General features: G+C 39.9%; 2 protein-coding genes and 1 long non-coding RNA gene across 4 annotated transcripts in view; all 3 read right to left on the bottom strand.

Annotated features, from left to right (window-relative positions):
• Positions 1-3,760, bottom strand: part of vgll4b (vestigial-like family member 4b) — a 45,045-nt gene extending 41,285 nt beyond the window's left edge. Inside the window, exon 1 of one of the 2 annotated variants that reach the window (XM_025907259.1) lies at positions 3,600-3,760. In XM_025907259.1, the coding sequence (XP_025763044.1) occupies positions 3,600-3,745 (146 nt within the window). In that variant the 5' untranslated portion in view covers positions 3,746-3,760. Of the gene's footprint in view, positions 1-1,830; positions 2,026-3,599 lie in introns of those variants that run through there. The other variant, XM_005459025.4, reaches the window with a different exon arrangement.
• The window catches only part of LOC109202267 (uncharacterized), a 712,495-nt gene extending 692,014 nt beyond the window's left edge, over positions 1-20,481 (bottom strand). The window contains exons 1-5 of the long non-coding RNA XR_003220127.1: positions 19,916-20,481; positions 19,492-19,636; positions 19,318-19,394; positions 19,003-19,093; positions 18,653-18,865 (exon numbers count right to left, since the gene is read on the bottom strand). This is a non-coding gene — a long non-coding RNA (uncharacterized LOC109202267). The remainder of the gene's footprint in view (positions 1-18,652; positions 18,866-19,002; positions 19,094-19,317; positions 19,395-19,491; positions 19,637-19,915) is intronic.
• On the bottom strand, positions 4,428-10,139 carry tamm41 (TAM41 mitochondrial translocator assembly and maintenance homolog). Its single transcript, XM_003454541.5, has 8 exons — positions 9,722-10,139; positions 8,988-9,170; positions 8,602-8,694; positions 8,266-8,416; positions 7,600-7,745; positions 6,109-6,274; positions 5,953-6,015; positions 4,428-5,480 (listed from the first exon to the last, which is right to left on the bottom strand). Exons 1-8 carry the CDS (start codon positions 9,857-9,859, stop codon positions 5,389-5,391), a joined length of 1,032 nt encoding a protein of 343 aa, XP_003454589.1. The 5' UTR covers positions 9,860-10,139; the 3' UTR covers positions 4,428-5,388.
• Positions 20,482-20,721: the final 240 nt, after the last annotated feature.

The following is a 20,721-nucleotide window of genomic DNA, read 5'->3' as shown; positions in this document are numbered from 1 at the left end:
ATACTTCTGTTGTTTATATCATTAAATTGTGAAAATTATATCAACATATGGGTGTCAAATATATGACTCATGGGCCAGAACATGCTGCCAAAGGGTTCAGTTTGGCAAACTGGACTGATTTAGAAAAATATATATATAATAACAATAAAATTAGCCGCAAAATAATTACATTTTTTGGGAAAACACACTGCTTTTCCTGGTGTGGTGATGGTAGCATTGCTATACAGCAGAGAAAATGCATGGAAAGACTTCCAGAGCTCCAAGAGTTCTTTAAATTATTAAATACTAATCTGTTTTTCTGGGTTTTTAAGCTCCATGACACTCTATATGTGAAGGTTCACTTTAAATTGTGATGCACATGTAATTACTAAATGTAATTACTATTATCAAAAATGTTTTGATACAATGGATTTACTTCGTATTTCGCATGAGATCAAACCGGACTGCATGTGGCCCATGAACTTAAATCGGCCCTGTAATACCAGATCATAATCATTTAAAAAGCCAGGTGCTTTCACTGAAATTCAAAATTATATGAATGTTGTTTCATTGTACTTATCAGACTTGAGATCACATGTGTGACTGGTCCTTAAGAGAGTCTTTGTCATGATCCAGCTGATTGTCAATAAGCCGTTCACTTTTGGGCCAAGTTTGGGATTAAGGGTTTGCTGCACTGACAGCAAACCCTTAATCCAGATGGATTGTGAAAGTATCTTCAAACACTTGTGTGGTCTGCGAGCCTCAGTCAGCAACGTGAAGAAAGCATGGCCTACAATATATATCATTTTTTGCTGTCTTGTCCAGTAGTCGCTCTATAAAATAATAATGCTTCCTACACTGTCATTTATCATCAGCAGTAGTGTGTATAAACCAGCCATCTGTCATTCCTGACGTAATTACACTTCATTATTACCACTTTTTTTTATTCACTTTAGAGTTTTAGATACAGAGTTTTGTTTTTTTAGTTTGTTTTTTAGGATTATTTTTGTTATTTCTCTCCTACAGTGTTGACTAGTTGAGCTATGAAAGGTATTTGTGGATTAAAAAAATGCTCCAGCGCATTTCTCTTCCCTCTTTCTGCATTCCTAGGATACCTCGCTATCATTACTCAAGGAAAACAGAGTATCGAGCATCGTTACTACTGAAAAGTAGACCGTACCACGACTTCAAATCAAACCGCAAACGCAGCAGGGTTACGCGGGGATACCTCGTCACTACACAGCGTTGGTGAGCGTAAATGAAACTCGACAAGTATTTGATGGGACAGGTCTGCGCTGAAAAAGAAAAAAAAAAAAAAGCCGAATATAATGGTAGCAAGTGCGTCCACTTTTATTCCCACCGGTGACAGTATTTATATCGGTCTGACTCAGTGCTTCCTTAACAGCGGTCCCTTAAGATGAACCCTATCCAGGAAGGATTAGAGCAAAAGGATCTGCACTGAACTCTGCCTGGCACTGGAGAGGAAATGCATAGCCTCTTGATATTGATAAGCTTTCACTCGCTCCACTCATTTCCTGCACACTCACTGCAAACAAGTGAAATCTCTAAAGGAAAAGCGTGTGGCGAAAGCATTATAAAGTTTGGGAACCCGCCAGCACTGCTTCATATCGTGAATGAAATGTGTAAGAAGGCGCCGGATAATATTTCAGCCCTATTTTTAACCGCTCCAATACACATGCTTCATTTACAAGCTTAATATTACAGGGGGAAAAGGGGTCCAATATTTGTCCTTCGCAGTTCAGATAAACACTGCACTCTCATACTACTGGGGAAAAAAACAAAAACGAAACAATGTCAGTGACACACAACTTCATGTTTGGCAGCACATACCTCCTTCAAGCGCCACTTTGGTATCTTCCAGAATGATAGCGTCCACACAAAAATTAACCGAAATAAAACATATAGTCCCAAAGAGAGTGCCAGAAAAATAAAAAATAAAAAAAACTGAAGCCGCGACTGAGCGGTCCCGTACGAGGCCAGACAATAGTAGCAGAGCTGTCGGGACAAACTTGCTTGTAAACGAGGAGGAGGAGGAGGAGGCGGCAGGGAAGGGAGGGAGAGAGCAGGAATGCCTGGAATGATGGAATTCAGTTCCTAGCAGGTGGTGAAAGTGAAGCGCGCTGATTGGCGAAGGACGGGAGCAGTGATATCAGCATATATTATGATAATGACGCATTGCATCACATCCTCTGGAGGGTTGTAGCCCCTGCTGTCACTGCGTGCAGCATTATTAGGTCTTACTCTGAGACTCGGAGATTGTGAAACGGTTAGTAGGTGACTCAGGAGCACGTTTACACCCGCGCACAGTGCGAGTGCTTATTAACACTGGTAACCAGTAAGAATGGGGTGTGGCAAGTATTTAGACCTACTGACATGAGACGGGATATTTTAACTGTCAAAACTGTGTTTCTGACACCTTTTTGTCATATTACCGGGTGGAGAGGGAAGAAATTCTATGTACTGTTCAATTAATCCATAGAGCACATTATAAAAATACCAAAGAGTACATGAGTACACTGGATGGCTTTGGAAAATATGAAGGACGGGATATATTTTTAAATGTTCCATGTATTTTAGTAACTTTTTTCTGCTGATAAAGACCCTCCCCATGGTCATACTACACCAAAGTATATAAGTAATAGATAAACAATGATTTGATACAAAGGTTTCTGTTTTTTCACTGTGCACAGAAATTTCAGGGGTTCTTTGTTGGGTTTTTTTGTTGTTTGCTTTTTACAATGGGTGCACATAAAAGAGGCATATTCTGTGAAATAACACAACGTTTTGTTCTATAATTACAGGGCAATCTGGGCAGTAAGCGACAGCAACCCTTCCTGTTTTTTCTTTGTCTTATAGTACGAAATCACAGGGATAAACTGTGTAGTTAACCTTCTTTACCCTGTCAGAAAAGGGAATTTCACTGGTTCGACCTACTTAAGTTCAAAGTTGGTTTGAGTTTGACATCTCTGCTTTATTAAGAAGTTTACAAGTTGGCATTCAGACGTGCTATGATGTATGGTTTGGAGACGGTGGCATTAACAAACGACAGGAGGCAGTGCTGGAAATGTTAGGGTTTACACTGGGAGTGACCAGGAGGAGCGCGATTAGATCTAAAAGGGCCATTTGAGTACACAGAACTCATTGTTATGTTCCTGAAACCAGTTTGAGATGATTTGGTCTTGGCGAGCTTGGGCGGTCGGTAATAAGAGGCCCAAAGCGTGTCTAAAAAATATCCTCGGCACCATGACACAACCACCACTGGCCCGAACCCTTGATATAGGGGAGGATGGAGCCATGCTTTCATGCTGTTTACACCAAAAGTTTGCCCCTACCATCTGAGAGTTAATGAAATTAACAAAACTATAGAATATCTCCACAAAACCCTGAACTCAATGCAAAAAGAAAAGATTAGCAACAAAAGAAACAAAAGAGGAAGTATGGTTAGTTTTTTTTTTTGTTTTTTTTTTTTAGACACCATTTTTGTAAGAAGCTACGAGCCAAAAATATTTATTCTAATAGGGTTCTGAAAATGTAGCAATATAACACTGCACAGGAAAATTGTGATTAACTGCAGTACTTGCATAAATCTAGCAACTTACTTTCCTCCACTAACAGCAGTGTTGGTCGATTTGTGGAACTGCAAAACAAAACAAACTGTGTTTAAGCGCAGGTCATTAATAATGCAGTAAAAGTTCATATAGTGCCTCGATGATTCATATGTGGCGATTACTGAAGTATGAGTCATGATAAGTGCGACTAAAACACAACAGTATGACTAAGTGATGTTGCTCTTTTGTGATTGTACATTACTATGATGGAGCAAAGGACCTTTATGCTCCTTTTATTTAAATCAGTTCCCTTTGTAATTTGGATTTTAAAAAGAATTAAAGCAAACATGTTAGGAAAAGCTTTTGTGATTAATTTTATATCCATGATTATAACTGAAGCTCAAAGATATTGTATTTAAACATGAAATATGTGGACAGTTATTTTGGGGAAATACCTATATCCTGGAATATGTACTAATTTTGAGCTTGTTCGGTGTCTGTCTTGCTTGTCTATCATACAAAAATGCTAATTCAATTGAAACAAAGAATAACATTTTTCTTAATCCTTAAATCATCCTAGGGGAAGAGGTAGGGGATACCCTGGACTGGTCACTAGTCCATCGTGGGGCTAACACAAACAGATAGGAACTCACACTCTCACATATCGACAAACCGAGAATTTAGAATCACCATTAACCTAAAAATCTTGTCTGGTCTGTGGTAGCAACTGGGGGTACACTGAGCCAGTTAATCCAATTTAAAAGACCAGCATTTCTTTAAAAAGGAGTGTTTAAATAAAATGAGGTCAAAGGATGCAAGAAGCCAGAAATAACATTCCTAAACATGGCTAAATAAAATCATGCCACAGGAGAAAAAGTCTCAGTTGATGTTATATTAGAAATTTTATTAAAACAATTTCTTGCAGCTGAATTAGACTACAGACCTGTTTGTAAGGAACCAATCAGTGCATGTTCCCATTAAAAGGTTCAGGTTTCCATTACAAGCTAAACCAATGAATAAAGTCAGTGAATAAAGACACATAGACTAAAGAGTTGAACATTAGAGATCTTTGGTGAAATGTGTAGGGAAATAAGTGTGCCATCCCTGTGAGGACTAGTTTGTGTTTTAGACTAGTGGAGTGAGGACGTTTCGGCCGATACTCACTTCTTCTTATCCATTCAAAGGCCTGGTTGAGGCTCAAGACTTAGTTTTACAGTTAAAGTGTTAGGCACTCAGATGGGATGGTTATGGACACAGTAGAGGGCTCAGGAAAGCATTATGTCACAAATATCCACACAAATATGGGTGTTTGTCACACAGATCCATCCACCTGACCTGTTGATAGCACCGTTCACAAAGAAAACTCAAAACAACACTGACATTGATTCAAAAGACACACATGCGACCAAACTTATTCCTTCACAAAACTTGAGGTACAGGTTTCAAGTTCTTAACACTGATTTGGGGCTATTTTTACTGCATGGCCTTTAAAAGTAGTCCATTCAGACCTTTCAGTATCTCATCAGTCACTGTAGTCCATCATCCAGAAAGGCTAATCTGTACTACCGGCAAATGTCAGCCATTACTCAGTCCAACTTAGAAAATGCCACCCTTTATTCATGAATTGTATGAATTTAATGAGGGCTCATGCACAGATGGTTCTTATTTTTCACACACGGCCTTACACCTGGTCATAGGTCGCATACGTAGACACTACAGAGTGATACAACCATAGGTTAGGGTGTGATTGTTCTAGATGGGGTTTAAAAAAGGACGGGCAGCATTAGATCGTCTTTGTTACTGTCAGTCTGACAAACTAGTTCCTGGTAAACAGACAAGGTCAAGACATCTGAGAGACCGACGGCTTCCTCCTCCCGCCCTTCCACATCTTCATCAGTTTTTTGGAGCTGTAGGATACAGTCTTCCACAATCCTGGAGGAGGGAAAGGAGCACATGGAGCACCCATTAACATGCATAACATGTATATTTAAAGAACAGAGTTTTAACAAATACACAGAGTGAGATTTAAAAGGACACAGATGACATGTTGTTTTGGGTTTTTTTGGTGTGTGTGTGTTAATGAGTGTCGAATTGAAACAGTAAGAAGCACACAATGCTTAAAGGCCATTCAATTCAATGGAGGGGGGAAATGCTAACTGGCTTTCTCGCCACAATAGTTCTCTTATATCACTTCAATCATTTTTTTATACTCTAGTTTGTGTGTAAAATAATCACATGATATATGATATGTTAATTACTGAGCTTTGGAGGTCTTGTTAGGCAGGTTGTCTTTAGAATGCACCAGTTTGGCCAGTTCCCCCTGTCTATCTTCAGGTAAACCATTCATCTAGCTGTGGCGTACACACTGGCACAACACACAGTACATAATATAAGATTTTCTTACCAGCTGTAGCAATGCCTTTGATACTCTGTGTTATACTGGAGGATTTCACAATGGATGAGATACCTGGGAAGGAATAGAAACAAGCTCAAACATGTAATTAAAACACACTTAATATCTGTTTCCATGGCCCATTTCTTCGTCATCTTTTTTCTCTACCTTGTTGCACAACTGTTCCACAGTCAGGATCCTGAGCCACCTGGAGCAGGATCTCTTCCACATCCCGGTTCTTCCCTGGAGGATCAACCAGCTTTGTGATCCTTTGTTGGAGAGTCCGAGGTAACGCCATCAGCTGAGTAAATTGGCCTTCTGGGCTTTTGTCAACCTTCAGGAACACATACAAAAATAAATGAACAGATATATACATATAGTTGGCCAATGATCATTAAACTGACCACACGGCCCATTGCTCGTTAGTGGTGCTAGTTTCAGTCGTTATGAAAATGTACCGTTTATAAAGATGTGAAAACCTGACTGAAGAAGTCACCTGGGTGAAACAAAATGTTTCTCCCATTGAACAGTCCAGATGAACACAATCAGCTTTCAGTGATAGCTGGCAGAATATCTCTACAAGTGCATTACATTGTAACTATTAGGAATGAAAGTGCATTTTTACTTCTTTGTCATCTCTTAAAGTATGCTTCTGTAAAAGTTTATTCAGAAATCAGAGTCATTGGGGATCTCTGCAGCATTCAAATCAAGTCATTTTTTTTAAAAAGTTAAAAAACAAAAACAAAAATGCGTCTCTGATCTGCTGTTATCAGACATAACCTAAAAGGCATTGTGTTCACAAAATTGGTCCTATTGCTTTTTAAAAAGTATTTATTAAGCTTTATATTATAAATCTGCAATATTAGACCTGAATGATGAATAGGTAATGGTTTTATGATCTGATCTGCACATCAACACATGCACATGTAGGCAGGTGCTAATGCTAATGGTTGCATAATATTACTGTAACCTCACTGAAAACGTGCCAACAAAAGCAGCAAAGGCGGCGCCTCACATGTCGCCATGTGACAAGCTTTTTTTGTTTTGTTTGTAAGTGTGCTCATGTTTACACTGCAAAATTCCCCATCTTGTAACAGATGACTGCAAAAGATATCACACATACAAAGAAATACACATTTCCTGGCTCTTCTTCTCCTAATCGCTCACTTTCCTGGGCAGAGTCATTTCTCAGGTATTCAGTGTTTCGTTGGAAAAACAGGGAGTGGTTGCAGTAGTTAAAAAGTACACAGATTTGACTGCGAAGAAATGTGCCATTTATTGAGTAGACACACAGTTACCACACTATACCATTAATCACTGTATGTAAAATAATAAGGGAGACTTTTAGTGTGAAAATCTATTTGTGTATTTCACAAAACAGGCACGACAGCTGGATAATTTAACTGTTTAAAAAAGGTCCAAATGCACTTTAAAGAATTTATCCATCTTGTTATATTTCTGGAAATATGTCGGTTGCTGTTGTTTCATGGTATTACATTTCAGCGCTTAATAAGGACAATTTCTGAGGTACAGCGCTTTAGTTTATTCAGCTGACACTCTGTAAAAGTACCCAATGTCCAAACTGAGCTATGTTGCTCAAATATCAGAGATGCTGAAAGAAAGTGTGTATTCTTCTGGTGCCTGTTTACAGAATCATACCTCAAGTTTTCCTTGGTGAGGTTTGTAGACAACTTGAGGGCAATCTCTTAAGATGTTGCTATACAAAATCCTGAAGTGTTGAATGTTGTCTTTGACGATATTGGCCACCTTGGACTTATCCTCTCCAATCACCATCCTAAAATCCCCTTCAGAGGAGCAAAAAAATAAAAAATAACACTTCAGTTTGCCTAAGTCAAGTGTAATACAGAATATTTGCTCTTATCTGCTTTAATTTTCTAAATATGTGTCTAATTCCCAGAAGTAGTAAGATAGTCATTAGCACACTCATAATCATCTCCCATAACAACCTGGAGTGTTACACAGCACTGTCATTGTACCCACACTCTTTGCTTTAAGACACTTCAAGCCATTTCACTGCATATTATCAGGAAAATTAAAAAGTTGAAATAAAATGACGTTGAATAATTGTGAAGCCTTTTGAACAAGCAGTATGTTTTTCTAAACTATAAAAGCTGGAGCACTACAGCTTGGATATTAATCCCTGTGTTGACTCTGAATAACACAAGTAAGCAGTATATGTGTGCGCATGGGAGAAAAAGATCAGAAAGAGAAATGGTCTTATTCTGATCTAAACCTGCAAGTTGAAAGTAACTATGAAAGTATGCAATTTTCTTAAGCTCTGTGCGGTTTTATAAATCTGCTTACCAGCATAAGAAAGACCAGCTATCTGCAGGAAAAGGTCTTCCTCAGTGAAGCTCTCTGGGAGCATCAGGAAGGAAGCGGTCACAGCGCTCTTCAGGTTGGCGACCAGGGCAGCGCGGAGCTTTCCGCTCTCACTCTGGACCAGCAATCTCACCTAAACACAAGTGCAGACAAATGCAGTACATTATCAGAAGAACTAAATGTGAATGCAACAAAAACATTGTTCTAAACCCTTGCATCCCATTTCAGATTACACATTACAATAATTATTCTAATAAATGTAAAATGATCAGCATAGTTTGTCTGAGGGTTCAATAACAGTCCAATCTGGATACCAACCGGTTTGTGCAGGCGCCCAGCTACATACATGGTCTTCCAGTGTATCAGGTCATCAATCAGAGAGTCTGTACTTATTACCCCATATTTTATTATCTGAGAACAGGAGGAGAAATATGCAGTTAATAAATTAAACCCACAAAAACCTCTTAAAGTAAATGCACATCTGATTCAGACATGCATTTTGTATAGAGGTGTCGGCTAAACAATGATCCTATAAACTAACCTTCAAAGCAACACAAAACACCATCACTGCTGTGACAAATTCACAGGTTACGTGAGGAGTTTTGCATCTGTAGTTAGAGCAGGGCACACTGATAGTGCACACATAGAGAAAACTAGAAAAGGCCTGCAGATGTGTTTAGGTTTATGAGGATGTAGTCATTTACCCTTCCATCCACAGGCACCAGCGTGTTGTAGTACACCGAAGCTCCGTGATCATTTTGTATGGAGCTGATCACCGTGGGACCCAGTAGCTTGAGGATGGAGTAGTGTTTGCGATTCTGCAGCAGATTCATGGTGTGCCACGTCACCGGGTCGTCCACCGCAAACACAAAGTCCAGCATATTTTTCTGCGTGTATCAGAGGACAACAGAGGACGAAGGCATTTCACTACATCACAACTTCAAACTGTTTAGGTCAACTTCATAGGTATCGCAGTGTATTGTGTGATTTGGTGGTAACATATACAGATTGTAAATGCATGTCAGAAATATAAGAACAATCCACAGTTACACATGTGCAAAAAGTTGTGATGTAATACACAATATGGTGTTTACATCACTGAAAACAATTTGATGACTTCATTTTTTTTAAAGACTTTTAGGATGGTTTGAAGTATTGCAGTGTAATGCCTCAGGAATGCTCTATGTTTACATAATGATAGGACTGTTATGCACAAACAGCCTCATTCATGGACAAATATTGAGTCCATGTCCCAACATACACATTTTCACTGATGTGTGTAATATTACAGGGAATACAGCAGGGTAGATGGCTCCCTGCCACAAACACAATGTTGTACAGTTAACTTGCGGAGTAAAAATGTGTAAGGTATTTCGTATACAATGCTTACAGTGCAGGTTTAAAGCCATGAGTACTCAGAAACAGCTATGTCTCTTACCTCCATTTGACCTTGGCTGGTCCCATGCTGTTTAAAAACGCCGGATCCGTAGGCAAACGCTAAGCTAATGTCCTGAGGAAACTGTGACAGTATCCTTCTGTAAAGCACGCTGGTGTTGTGCAAAGCTGGAAGAGTCATGTTGAACTAGCCGAGACACCTGTCCTGCAATAACACGAGCTGGTTAACGGCGGGAAAACCTATTAAATAAGGCGTAAAAGGAAAAATCGACTTCGTGAAGTATGAGAGACATTTCAGACGGATGGCCTCAATGGCACTAAGCACGATCACGGCCAGCAGACAGGATTAAAACGACCCATTTTATCGTTAAACGTCCATCGTATCAGTTTAGCTCAGCTGTGCACTTCATAGTCGACGAAAATATGCGTCACAGACGTCGCTCCGCACCGGGGGCTGACGGGAGATGTGGTTGGTAATGGGAGGTAAGCAACGGGAGCCGTTAAATTCCCTGTAATCACCCTTAATACACATGTGTTGTATATTTTGCAGAAATACTTGTATATTTCAACGTGTTACTACAGTTTACTACTTGGAAAACAATTTGAAGACGTTTGAACCGCTTTATATTTAGCCAGTAGAGGGCAGTTTTCCATTAAGTTTAGCAGGAGGGAATGAGGTCATGCTAATTTCCTATGTGGAGTCACTTTAAAAAAAACTGAACCAGGGGGAGGTTTTATACGTAGTTTCTTTTTCAAAAGTTCTAACTGAAGGTTTAGAATGAATTTGGCTCAGTATGTTACTTCTCTAAAATAATTAAAAGATTGCTTAGGAGTAGTTCTTTCTTTTGTTGTTTCTGTTTTGAATAATTGAATCATGGACATGGCTAGAACTGGTGCACAAATGTCACTGGATACATATCACATAAGTTAATATGAGTTAAAAAAAAATGTCTTCCTTAAACTTACAGAGTTAGAATAATATCTGTGTATGTTTCTCAATTAAACTTCCTTCGCTTTACTAGTAAGAACGCATTTGTAGTCCAAAACTTTCCCCAGTTAATATAACTGTGCCAAACTCTTTTGTAGTGGTAGGAATGTCATTTATTATCATTGTTATCATTGTTATTATTGTTATTATTATTATTATTGATAGAATTACAGTCTGCCAAAAAGTGATTCTGTGTGTTTTTATGTCTAATATCGTTGCTTACATTAGTAAATACACTGTATTAAGATAACATCACAGGTAGCAGACATCAATTCATATTGAAAGTGATGATGTTGATCTTTTATACTACCTTTATACTGTCTAGGAGTTGGAAAACCAGCCTTTTGGCTTGTGAAGCCTCTGCTTATAGCTTGCTGAATTTAGTTGCCTAAATCCACAAACAGCAGAGCCTCAACGAACAAGTTATTTTGTGCCTTATTTCTAAGTAATTTTTTTCCTTATACTGCACCGTTGCACAAAATCCTAGGCGGAGCCTATGCAAATACTGATGTAAACGGAAAAGCAGTATGCAACCAAATCAAACATGTTTGTGCCCAGTTCTCCTAAAAAAGCAGGATAAGCAGGGATTGTAGCACCAGTGAGCATTTTTCATTGTTTTTAAACACTCGGTTTCACTTCAGCTCTTGTACATTAGTTTTGCTCTTCTTTGTGGCTAGCAAGGACCAACAACCATAGTGTAAACCGACGAGCCTTAAGTCTGCATTCTATCGTAAGGCCAGCAGATGGCGCTAACTGTGGTTGCAAAAAGCCCCCTCTGATCTGTTGAAATCAACTGGAAAAAAGCTCTCTGTCTCGACCTCTGCAAAAATCTTCGTGCTGAGTTTATGGACTCAGACATTCACTTTGGGGTCATATTGAATTTAAAAAGTACGTTTATTTTATAATCAGTGGTCATATGTTTTAAATTGGGTTGGATGATCTGTGGTATGAAACCACATGCTCATGAGCACAGGTCAGACCCATTTTCCTCATTTTTTTGCAACTAAGATGGCGACAGCGGAAAGTTCCAGATCTCTACAAAGTTCCAGATCTCTCAGGATTTCAAAACTGGACTTCAGAAACCCCTGTGTGATGTCACATCAGCTACGTCCACTTTTCAAACTGTTTGTAGAAACCGCACAATAGCCCACAGACCGAATTTCTGTGACAGTGTTTGGTGACAGTAAAAAAGCTACAACAGGTAAACGACTGCCAGCAAAGCTGTCCCTACGGGTGGTGCGCTACAGTATTATGTTCCAGTCCTGAACCTGGCTGCTCTACCACTGAATTGAGGCTGTAGCCCCTCTAACTGGTGTTGGCGTAAGGCTTCATTCTCATTAACTTTGCCATCTCTGCCTGAAATTCTGCAGTCAGGTCCTGTGGTGTGCGCTCTGCCCTAGGCTGGTACACCATTAGGCCTGAATGTGGGTATTGTGTGCTTAAAAAAAATAAAGCAAGAGAAGTGATAGAGCTCCCTTTTTCAGTTTCTCAGTCCTCGAGAGGTAACAACAATGTCTCCTGAAAGTTTCTGAATGCAGATCTTTCAAAATTCAACATTTTAAAACCTCAATTTAGAAAGTCAATGTTTCTTCAAATGTAAGAACTGTATACAAAAAAGACAATACCGACTTTCTGTGCTGTTTTTGTTGAATTTCGTAGAGATCTGGAACTTACCTTCACTATTTTTATCTGATTTCTTGCAGATTAAAATTTCCAGTGATTGTTTTGAATGTTAACATAATAAGCAAAATCCAATATGATGCACACACATTGCAACATATCAGTAGCGGTTTTAGATAAGGGCGACACGGGCGGTTGCCCGGGGCGGCATCGTGATGGGGGGCGGCATCACGGGCATCGGCAAAAAAAATTAAAATAAAATTAAAAAAATGCTCGTACTCATGCTGCCCCGATGGCAGCCAGCGCATATTGGGAATGTCATAGGCACCGATCGGTTTTCTATCGCCCATTTGCTGGGAGTAAGGGCGCCCTCCGTTTGCGAGGTGCGCCTGCTGCTTGCGGCACAGGGAGGAGAGGGCGGGGCGGCGGGGGATTCTCTGGCTGGCTGGAGCAGCATCTAATAACCAACTCGCAAAATAAAACAAAATAAAAACAAAACAACAAACACGAAAACACCGGACATTATGATACAGACTTATAATTTGCACCGATGTTTTTTCGAAATTCTATACACGAAAACTGAGCGCGAGAGCCCTCGGTGCGCCTGCGCGCTGCTGAAGTCAAAGTAAACTTTATTGTCATCTCCGCTACATACAGTCCAGTATATAGAGAGACGAGACGACGAGGCTCCAGTTACAGCAGTGCAAATAAACGAACAATAAATATAGTAGAGTAAGAAAATAAATATACACTTTAGGACTCGGGGTAAAGGGATCAATAACAATTTAAAATTTATAATTTACAGTTTGATGATTTAAAGTCTCACACATAACCCGTCGAAAGGGGAGGGAGACCTGCTGCTTCCAAATAGAGCACATTTCATTCATAATGTTGTAAATCCAAGCCCATTATGTATTCATGATTTGAATCCTGGGTTGTGTGAAATCCCAGAAATACACCCTAGACAAAGTTAATCTGTGAACTAAGGTGTAGGTCTATTAGATAAATCCAAATAGATTAAATCACTGTTCCCATTTTTTTTTACCTTCCTGAATTATAGCTACATTTTCAGGAGGGTAAAATTAGTACTTCTGTAATGGAAGTGCCCAAGGTGACTGAGAACCCATGATTGCAAGGTGACTGAGAAATGTTCCAAACTAAGAAATCATGTTTGTTAAATATGTGTAATTTATATGTTTTTTTATTTATCCTTCTCCTTTTCTGTGGTTTTTCTTTCTATTTGTTTTTATCTATTTAATCTTCTGTAAGGCACTTTGGTCCATTGTGGTTGTTTTGTGATTTGGAGGCTGCCTTTAACAGCCGATTACGTGACAGCCAGGCGACAAAGGCTGCTCCAAATGTGACCCACAAATGCATCCTCCTTTTACCTGGATTTGAACGATGATTCGGGTGTATCCCTCGTGGCCCACCCTATCCCAGGATTCATAGCAGTGGCAGTGGATAATTTTTTGATTTAAGCTTGTTCTGCAGCCACAAGAGATAGGCACCTTGCAGTCGACAAAATCCTCTGTATGCCAGAGTTTTCTAGAGTCAAATGTGAGGCCATCTGTCCGACAGCTAAAGCTTCTCCTAAATTAGGTCATGCAACAGGATCATGACCCCAAGCACAGCAGCAAATCTACAGCATGGAAGTCCAGACCTCAACCTGACTGAAATGCTGTGTATAAAGGAATGCTTGCAAATGTCAATGAATTGAAGTTATTGCTGCTGACTGAAGGTTCTGTAAAATTCCTCAATCATAGAATGATTACGATATTGAACTAAAACAAATGCCTGAATCCTAAATTGTGGCTATCCTATTATGGTGATCTAAAATGTAACACTAAATGTGATTAAAACACTAAAACACTGGACTCCTGGGCTGAACGACCGTGAGAATCACCAACCCGAGGAAAACACACAATACATGAGTCCATGACAAAGACAATTCATTCTTGAATGAAGACATTGTTCAGACACATTTAAAATGCAGCCAATTGTGTTTATTATTAAATTATTGAGGAAATAGAGGGGGGGGGGGGGGGGGGTTAAGAAGAGGGTAAATTAAAGGGATAGAAAAGAGGAAGGACAGGACAGAAAACCCCAACAATCCCCTCTGAGCAAGCACTAGGTGCGACAGTGGATAGGAAAAACTCCCTTTAAAGGAAGAAACCTATGACAGAACCAGGCTCTAGAGGGGGCAGTCAACTGTCGGGACTGGTTGGGGGGTGAGGGTGAAAGAGAGAGAGAGGGGAGGGAGATGGGACAGTGTTTTTGCACTTCAAGAGGGTAAATTAAAGGGATAGAAAAGAGGAAAGAGATAGAGGACAGAAAACCCCAACAATCCCCTCTGAGCAAGCACTAGGTGCGACAGTGGATAGGAAAAACTCCCTTTAAAGGAAGAAACCTATGACAGAACCAGGCTCTAGAGGGGGCAGTCAACTGTCGGGACTGGTTGGGGGTGAGGGTGAAAGAGAGAGAGAGGGGAGGGAGATGGGACAGGTGTTAGGGGTTAAAGGGAAATAGGGGAGGGAGAGGTGTCAGGTGGGAAAGGGAGGGGACAGGATTGGAGAGGTGAAAATTACGATGGAACAGAGGTGGAGGAAGACGAGGTGACATCAGCAGCAGAAAACGTAGAAAACGTAGAAAAAGCAGGAGTGTCCCTCCTCCAGAAGAAACGGAAGCGTTTTTTCTTCTTTTCCAGGAGCTTTTCCACGAGCACTTTTTTCTCTAGGATGAGGGTTCTTAACTCATCGATCATTTGTGTATTTTCCTTCTCAAGTTTCCTGCATGTTTTCTCCACTTCTTCTAATTTGGCTTGTTTTTCTTCCAGCCTTTCTTTCAGTTCGTTACATTTTGCCTCCTGCATTAGCTTTGCCTTGTGCATCTCTGTATAACACTGTTCTAATTTGTTGTGCGTGTCTTCTAGCTGCTGACTTCTCTCGATTTGTTGAAGTGTACACTGCAGGTCTTTGTTTGTTTTCTCTAGTTGCTGCTTTAACATCTGCACCTCAGTGTTTTGCACTTCAAGTTGTTGGAACGTTCCTCAAGTTCTGTGTTTTTTCTCAGCATGTCATTGAGCTTACTCTGCATGTCTGAGCATTGTTTTTGCAGTGTTTTCTTTTCCCTCTCCAGTTCAGTTGTTTTGTTGTTCATTTTGTTATAACGTTCTTGCAGTTTTTGGTTTTTCCTCTCAAAGTCCTGGAGAGTTTGTTTTTCTTCTTTCTGCTTTATTTCCCGTTGTTCTTTGTCTTGAAGCAGCTCTTGATATTTCTGCAGTGTTTCATCAAGCTTTACCTGCTGCGCTCCGTATTTTTCCTGCATGCCTTGGAGTTGGCACTGCATGTCTCTCTGCTTTATGTCCAGCTTTTCTTTCTCTTCAAGGATTTCTTTATTTTTTGCAGAGCTTCATCAAGCATTACTTGCAAACCTTTGTTGTGTTTCTTGATGTTCTGAAGCTCGCAATCCAGATCTTTCTCTTTCATGTCTTGCTGTTCTTTCTCTTGTTTGAAATCCTTATTTCTTTGCACTGTTTTATCGAGCTTTATTTTCAGCGCTGTGTATTTTTCCTCCACGTCTTCAAGCTTGCAGTCCATTTCTTTCTGTTTAATTTCTTGTTGCTTTTTTTCTTGAAGCAACTCTTTATTCTTGTTCAGTGTTTTATCATGCCTTGCCTGAAGCGCTTTGTACTTTTCCTCCATGCCTTGGAGTTTGCGCTGCTTTACGTCCATTTGCTCTTTTTCTTGGAGGAGTTCTTTATTTTTTGCAGAGCTTCATCGAGCTTTATTTGCAAGCCTTTGTTGTGTTTCTCCATGTCCTGAAGCTTGCAATCCGTATCTTCCTGTTTCATGGTCTGTTGCCCTTTCTTTTGAAGAAACTCAACCCTTCCTTTCAGCACTTTGTGATTTATCTCTGTGCCTTGGAGTTTTATGACCAGTTGTTTCTTCTCTTGGAGGATTTCTTTATTTTTTTGCAAAGCTTCGTCAAGCTTTACTTGCAACTCCTGAATCTTTTTGTCCTTGTCCTGCTCGTTTTTCTTCTGTTGGAGGACTTCTTCTGTTGGTTTTTCTTGAGCTTTATTAAGCTTTGCTTGGAGCTCAAAGATCCTTCCGCGCATGTCTAGGACTTCCATTTCTTTCTCCTTTTGAATATCTTCCTTTTCAACAAGCTGGCTGAACAATCTATGTACTTCAGCAGTCCTTCTCTCATATTCTTCTCTCAGCAACATAATCTCCGCTCGTTGTTCAAAAAAACTTTGCCAGACGTAATAGATGTACTCTGGCTGGGGCGGGTGTCGCGTATTGTGATTCTCCCTGAGATTTTTCTCATCCATTTCTTCCAAGCACATCTTCTGTACTTGAATATTGTCCTCTTGATCGCAAAGAGGAGCGCTGGGCTTTACTATTTCTCTTTTGTTGTGTTTTTTCGGAGACATGTTAGAATCTGTAAACAGTGAACAGTGACTCTGAAAAGGATCCAAAAAAGGCTTCTCTGGTGAGCGTTTGAATGCTGCAAACGTAAATGCTGCGAATAACAGACTAAAAGTTGTTGTGTCTCACTCCTATTTAAGGGTTTTTAGGATCAAAGGATCAAAGGATCAAAGTGGTGGTAAGATTCTAAATGTGGGTGATGTCAAAACTCTGGAAGCCAATGAGGTTGTCACATGACATTTGTGGGAGGGCATTTTTTACCTGGACAAATTATCAATAAAGTTTCAATCTCTGTAACAATGATGACAGTATAATTGTTATTGTTCAGCAGAACAACAAACAATTATATTGACAATTATATGTGTCCAGTATGTTGGCTGATTTTCTTTTACTTTTTGCATTTGAAAATAAAAGTTGTCCTGATTTTAACACCATTACAAGAAGTGTTGTTAATTATTCATTTTGAATCATAATCAGGTTACCACAAATTGTTATTCTTAGTACTGCATACTTGCAGTGAAGAAGTTGTCCTAACAGTCATCTTAAGTAAACTGCATTCAATTTTTCTGGAGGCAATGAGTTTGCATAGTTTTTTTGAGTTCTGGGAACTACTTAGATTTTACAGTGCAGTAGTTTGAACATTTGTAATAACATTTCTGCAAACTGGAACAAACTTCTCCTTTTCTAGAACTGTTGCTAACACTTATGACATGAAAATGAATCGAGATGGAGTGATAAATGTTATTTTTCTTGTTTTGTTTATATCTAAAGTTTAAAAACAAAATAGAAACTGTTACCTGGACTGCCTCAGCCCAGGTGATGTAATATTAGCAGACAGAGGGTTTGATGTTGCAGAATCTTTGGAGCTGTACCATGCTGAACTGAAGAGCCCAGCTTTCACCAAAGGGAAGAACTAACTGGCCCCTAGATTGCCCAATCAAATCTCTTAATGCCATCAGCCCTCCCCTTCCTTCACTGTGCGCTCACCTTGTAGAAAAGAGTTGAGTGTGGAAGAAATGGCAAAAATGTGGAGCTGAAAAGCTAAGAGAGAAAAAGAAATTATAAATAAATCAACGTGTCAAATTAACTGACATGTTAGCTGTTGCAGCTCCTGCTGCATTTTATGTATCTATATTGTGTCTTTTTCATAATAAATAATAAAAAACATGATTTATCCTCACTGTATGAACATTCTTGGAGTCCTTGAAGTCTCGTCATGGTGAAGTTACTCATGTGATGCAATGTTGTTATAATGGTCCAGCTGGTGTGTAGCTATCATATTAGAGTTCTCTTTCTTCTTCTGATTTTATAACATTTTTGGTGATGGTGTCACATTTACAGTGGTTGCAACACTTGCACCTAAAGTGCCACCATAGTAACCACTGCATAAATGCAACACACTTGTTTTCTAACAGGAATCTGCAATCAGCCATTCCTTAAACTAAATCCTAACTTTGTCATTGAGCAAATTAAAAGAACAAAATCATGTTTGAACATAAACTGAGTATTTGCATGGACATGCTCAAATTCAAAGTCATCTTTTTGTCAAAAAAACATATGGACAGGTCATACACAAGAATTTGTAATTGCAACGCTCCCACGGCCCTCGGTGTACACTAAACAACATAAACATAAAAAGATACAAATAAAATAAAGTCTTATATACTATACATTACAATAAAATCTTATATAAACGACAGTATCCAACACAATCCAGGGTCAGAGGGCCCGGTGGCGCCAGTGTTCGGCAGCCTCGCCTCTGTCAGTGCGCCCCAGGGTGGCTGAGGCTACAATGTAGCTTGCCATCACCAGTGTGTGAATGTGTGTGTGAATGGATGGATGTAAAGCGCTTTGGGGTCCTTAGGGACTAATAAAGCACTATACAAATACAGGCCATTTACCATTTACAATCCAACTGTTTGATGGGAGAAATCACCTGTTTTTCATAGAACAGCAGGTAAGCTGTTCTCTGCCACTGCTCATCATTGACGAACTCATCATCGTATGTTAGTCAGCAGTGTGTGACGTGGTCTCTTAGCATGGCTCCCTGGCTACCACCGTGACCTGGTGGGGTACACGGCCTGGAAACTGGTTCATCTCTCTCATTGACTTCAGGACAACGCGGCTCATCATCTAAGGTCACCTTTTTCTTTGAGGAACACATCACCAGTTAGTTCAACCAAAATGGATGACATAATGAGAATTTGAGTGTCAATCCTAACATTCAGACTCCACATGTTCCTATAACATCTGTTCACGTGTCACACTCGGCTCTGTAGAACGTACCGTGCAGAAAAACAGCAGCGAGTTGGGAGGGCAGGAAACCTCTGTCTGGACACCAACGTCCTTGACTTCACATTTTTCAGTGCTGATGGTACTGTTATAGAAAGACACAAACAGTGCAATCACAGTGATGAAATTACAGGAGAAGAAACACAAAGCAATCAATCAGCTTTAAATAGGAACACAGTAAAAGGACCAAAACATCCTCAGACTGGCTGACGGGGTTAACACTGGACAAAACACAAAAGATTCTCCTTCATGATCCAAGAAGGAAGGAGTACCAGCAGAACTTGTTCAGACAGTAAAATAATATCGTACCTCTGTTGGGGTTCAGAAGGTGGCACGACCGTGTCTTCTGCCTTGTCTTCATTTTTGGGAAAAACCTTTGACTTTTTCTGCCAGTTACAAATAAATCCAGTTAAAAACAAATGATGCACAAATTCCTGCACCGTTTGTTTGTTCAGAGCTTATTCTCTGCAGTGGTAAACTCACCTCACAAAAAAGCCATCTGCGCCACCAGGAAGCCTTCTTTGATTTGTTCGTCTGAGCCTCAGCTGGAGGTGAGACTGGTGCAGAAGAGGTGGCTGGAGTGTCAGGGGCCACATGTTCATCTGTGAGATCCCTTCGTGCACTCACACTGGAAAGATAACAGAGAAGATCAGTCTGCTGTAATGCACTCAAACTGCCCTCAGTGCCTCAAGAAAGTCAGCTAAACCGACTGCATGAAGCTGTGGACTCCACAGAGGGAACAAATCTACAACTTACACAGTAAAAACTGATTCAGCTCAAATATTCAGACAAATATTTACTTTCAAATGAGAAAACTGTGCATGCATGTTTATATGTGTATTTATAAATGTATACATAAACATAATTTTAAACATAGTAAAAATGTGACAGAGAGCAAAGATCGTACTTTTTCAGTGGGTCCTCTCCAACACCCACAGTATCCTCCTTTATTATCTGTTTCAAATAAATCAAACAGCATGTGATTTAATAAGAACTGCTGCACAAAAACAGCATTTTTTTTAAATATTAAAAAAACATGACAAATCAGGCTGTGCCTTTCTTCTTCTTAGAGTCCAGCAAAACATGTTTGCACTTTTGTTGTTTGAGCAAATAATCCGTAGAACTTGTAAAGGTTTTACAAAACACTTCGCCTTCTCTCTGCAATCTCCAACTCCGGTTTGCAAAAGTCTGAAAGTGTGTGAACTTACAGTCCTCAAAATGTGACACCTACAGAATGTGTTTGAGTTAGCAGGTAACAAACATAAACATGGTTACCATAGTGATAATAATAAACTTTATAATGTGTTGCTAACATTTTGGTTGCTGTGATGATTCAAATTTGTTCAGTAAACCTCATCAACATGAACATGTGTTGACATTGGCATATATTTGGATCTCATCAGTAGCGGTTTTAGATACGGGCGACACGGGCGGTTGCCCGGGGCGGCATCGTGATGGGGGGCGGCATCACGGGCATCGGCAAAATAAAATAAAATAAAATAAAAAAAATGCTCGTACTCATGCTGCCCCGATGGCAGCCAGCGCATATTGGGAATGTCATAGGCACCGATCGGTTTTCTATCGCCCATTTGCTGGGAGTAAGGGCGCCCTCCGTTTGCGAGGTGCGCCTGCTGCTTGCGGCACAGGGAGGAGAGGGCGAGGCGGCGGGGGATTCTCTGGCTGGCTGGAGCAGCATCTAATAACCAACTCGCA

The sequence above is a fragment of the Oreochromis niloticus genome, linkage group LG5, assembly GCF_001858045.2.
Source record: "Oreochromis niloticus isolate F11D_XX linkage group LG5, O_niloticus_UMD_NMBU, whole genome shotgun sequence".
In the NCBI taxonomy this organism is placed as follows: domain Eukaryota; kingdom Metazoa; phylum Chordata; class Actinopteri; order Cichliformes; family Cichlidae; genus Oreochromis; species Oreochromis niloticus.
This window is presented reverse-complemented; position numbering and strand designations above follow the sequence as displayed.

Excerpts from the sequence above, each read along its gene's own strand:
- tamm41 (XM_003454541.5), bottom strand. The coding sequence starts at position 9,859 with ATGACTCTTCCAGCTTTGCACAACACCAGCGTGCTTTACAGAAGGATA. Across the intron at positions 8,695-8,987 it reads TGGTGCCTGTGGATGGAAGG|ATAATAAAATATGGGGTAAT; the intron begins GTAAATGACTAC and ends TCCTGTTCTCAG. Across the intron at positions 6,016-6,108 it reads TGGAACAGTTGTGCAACAAG|GTATCTCATCCATTGTGAAA; the intron begins GTAGAGAAAAAA and ends ATTCCTTCCCAG.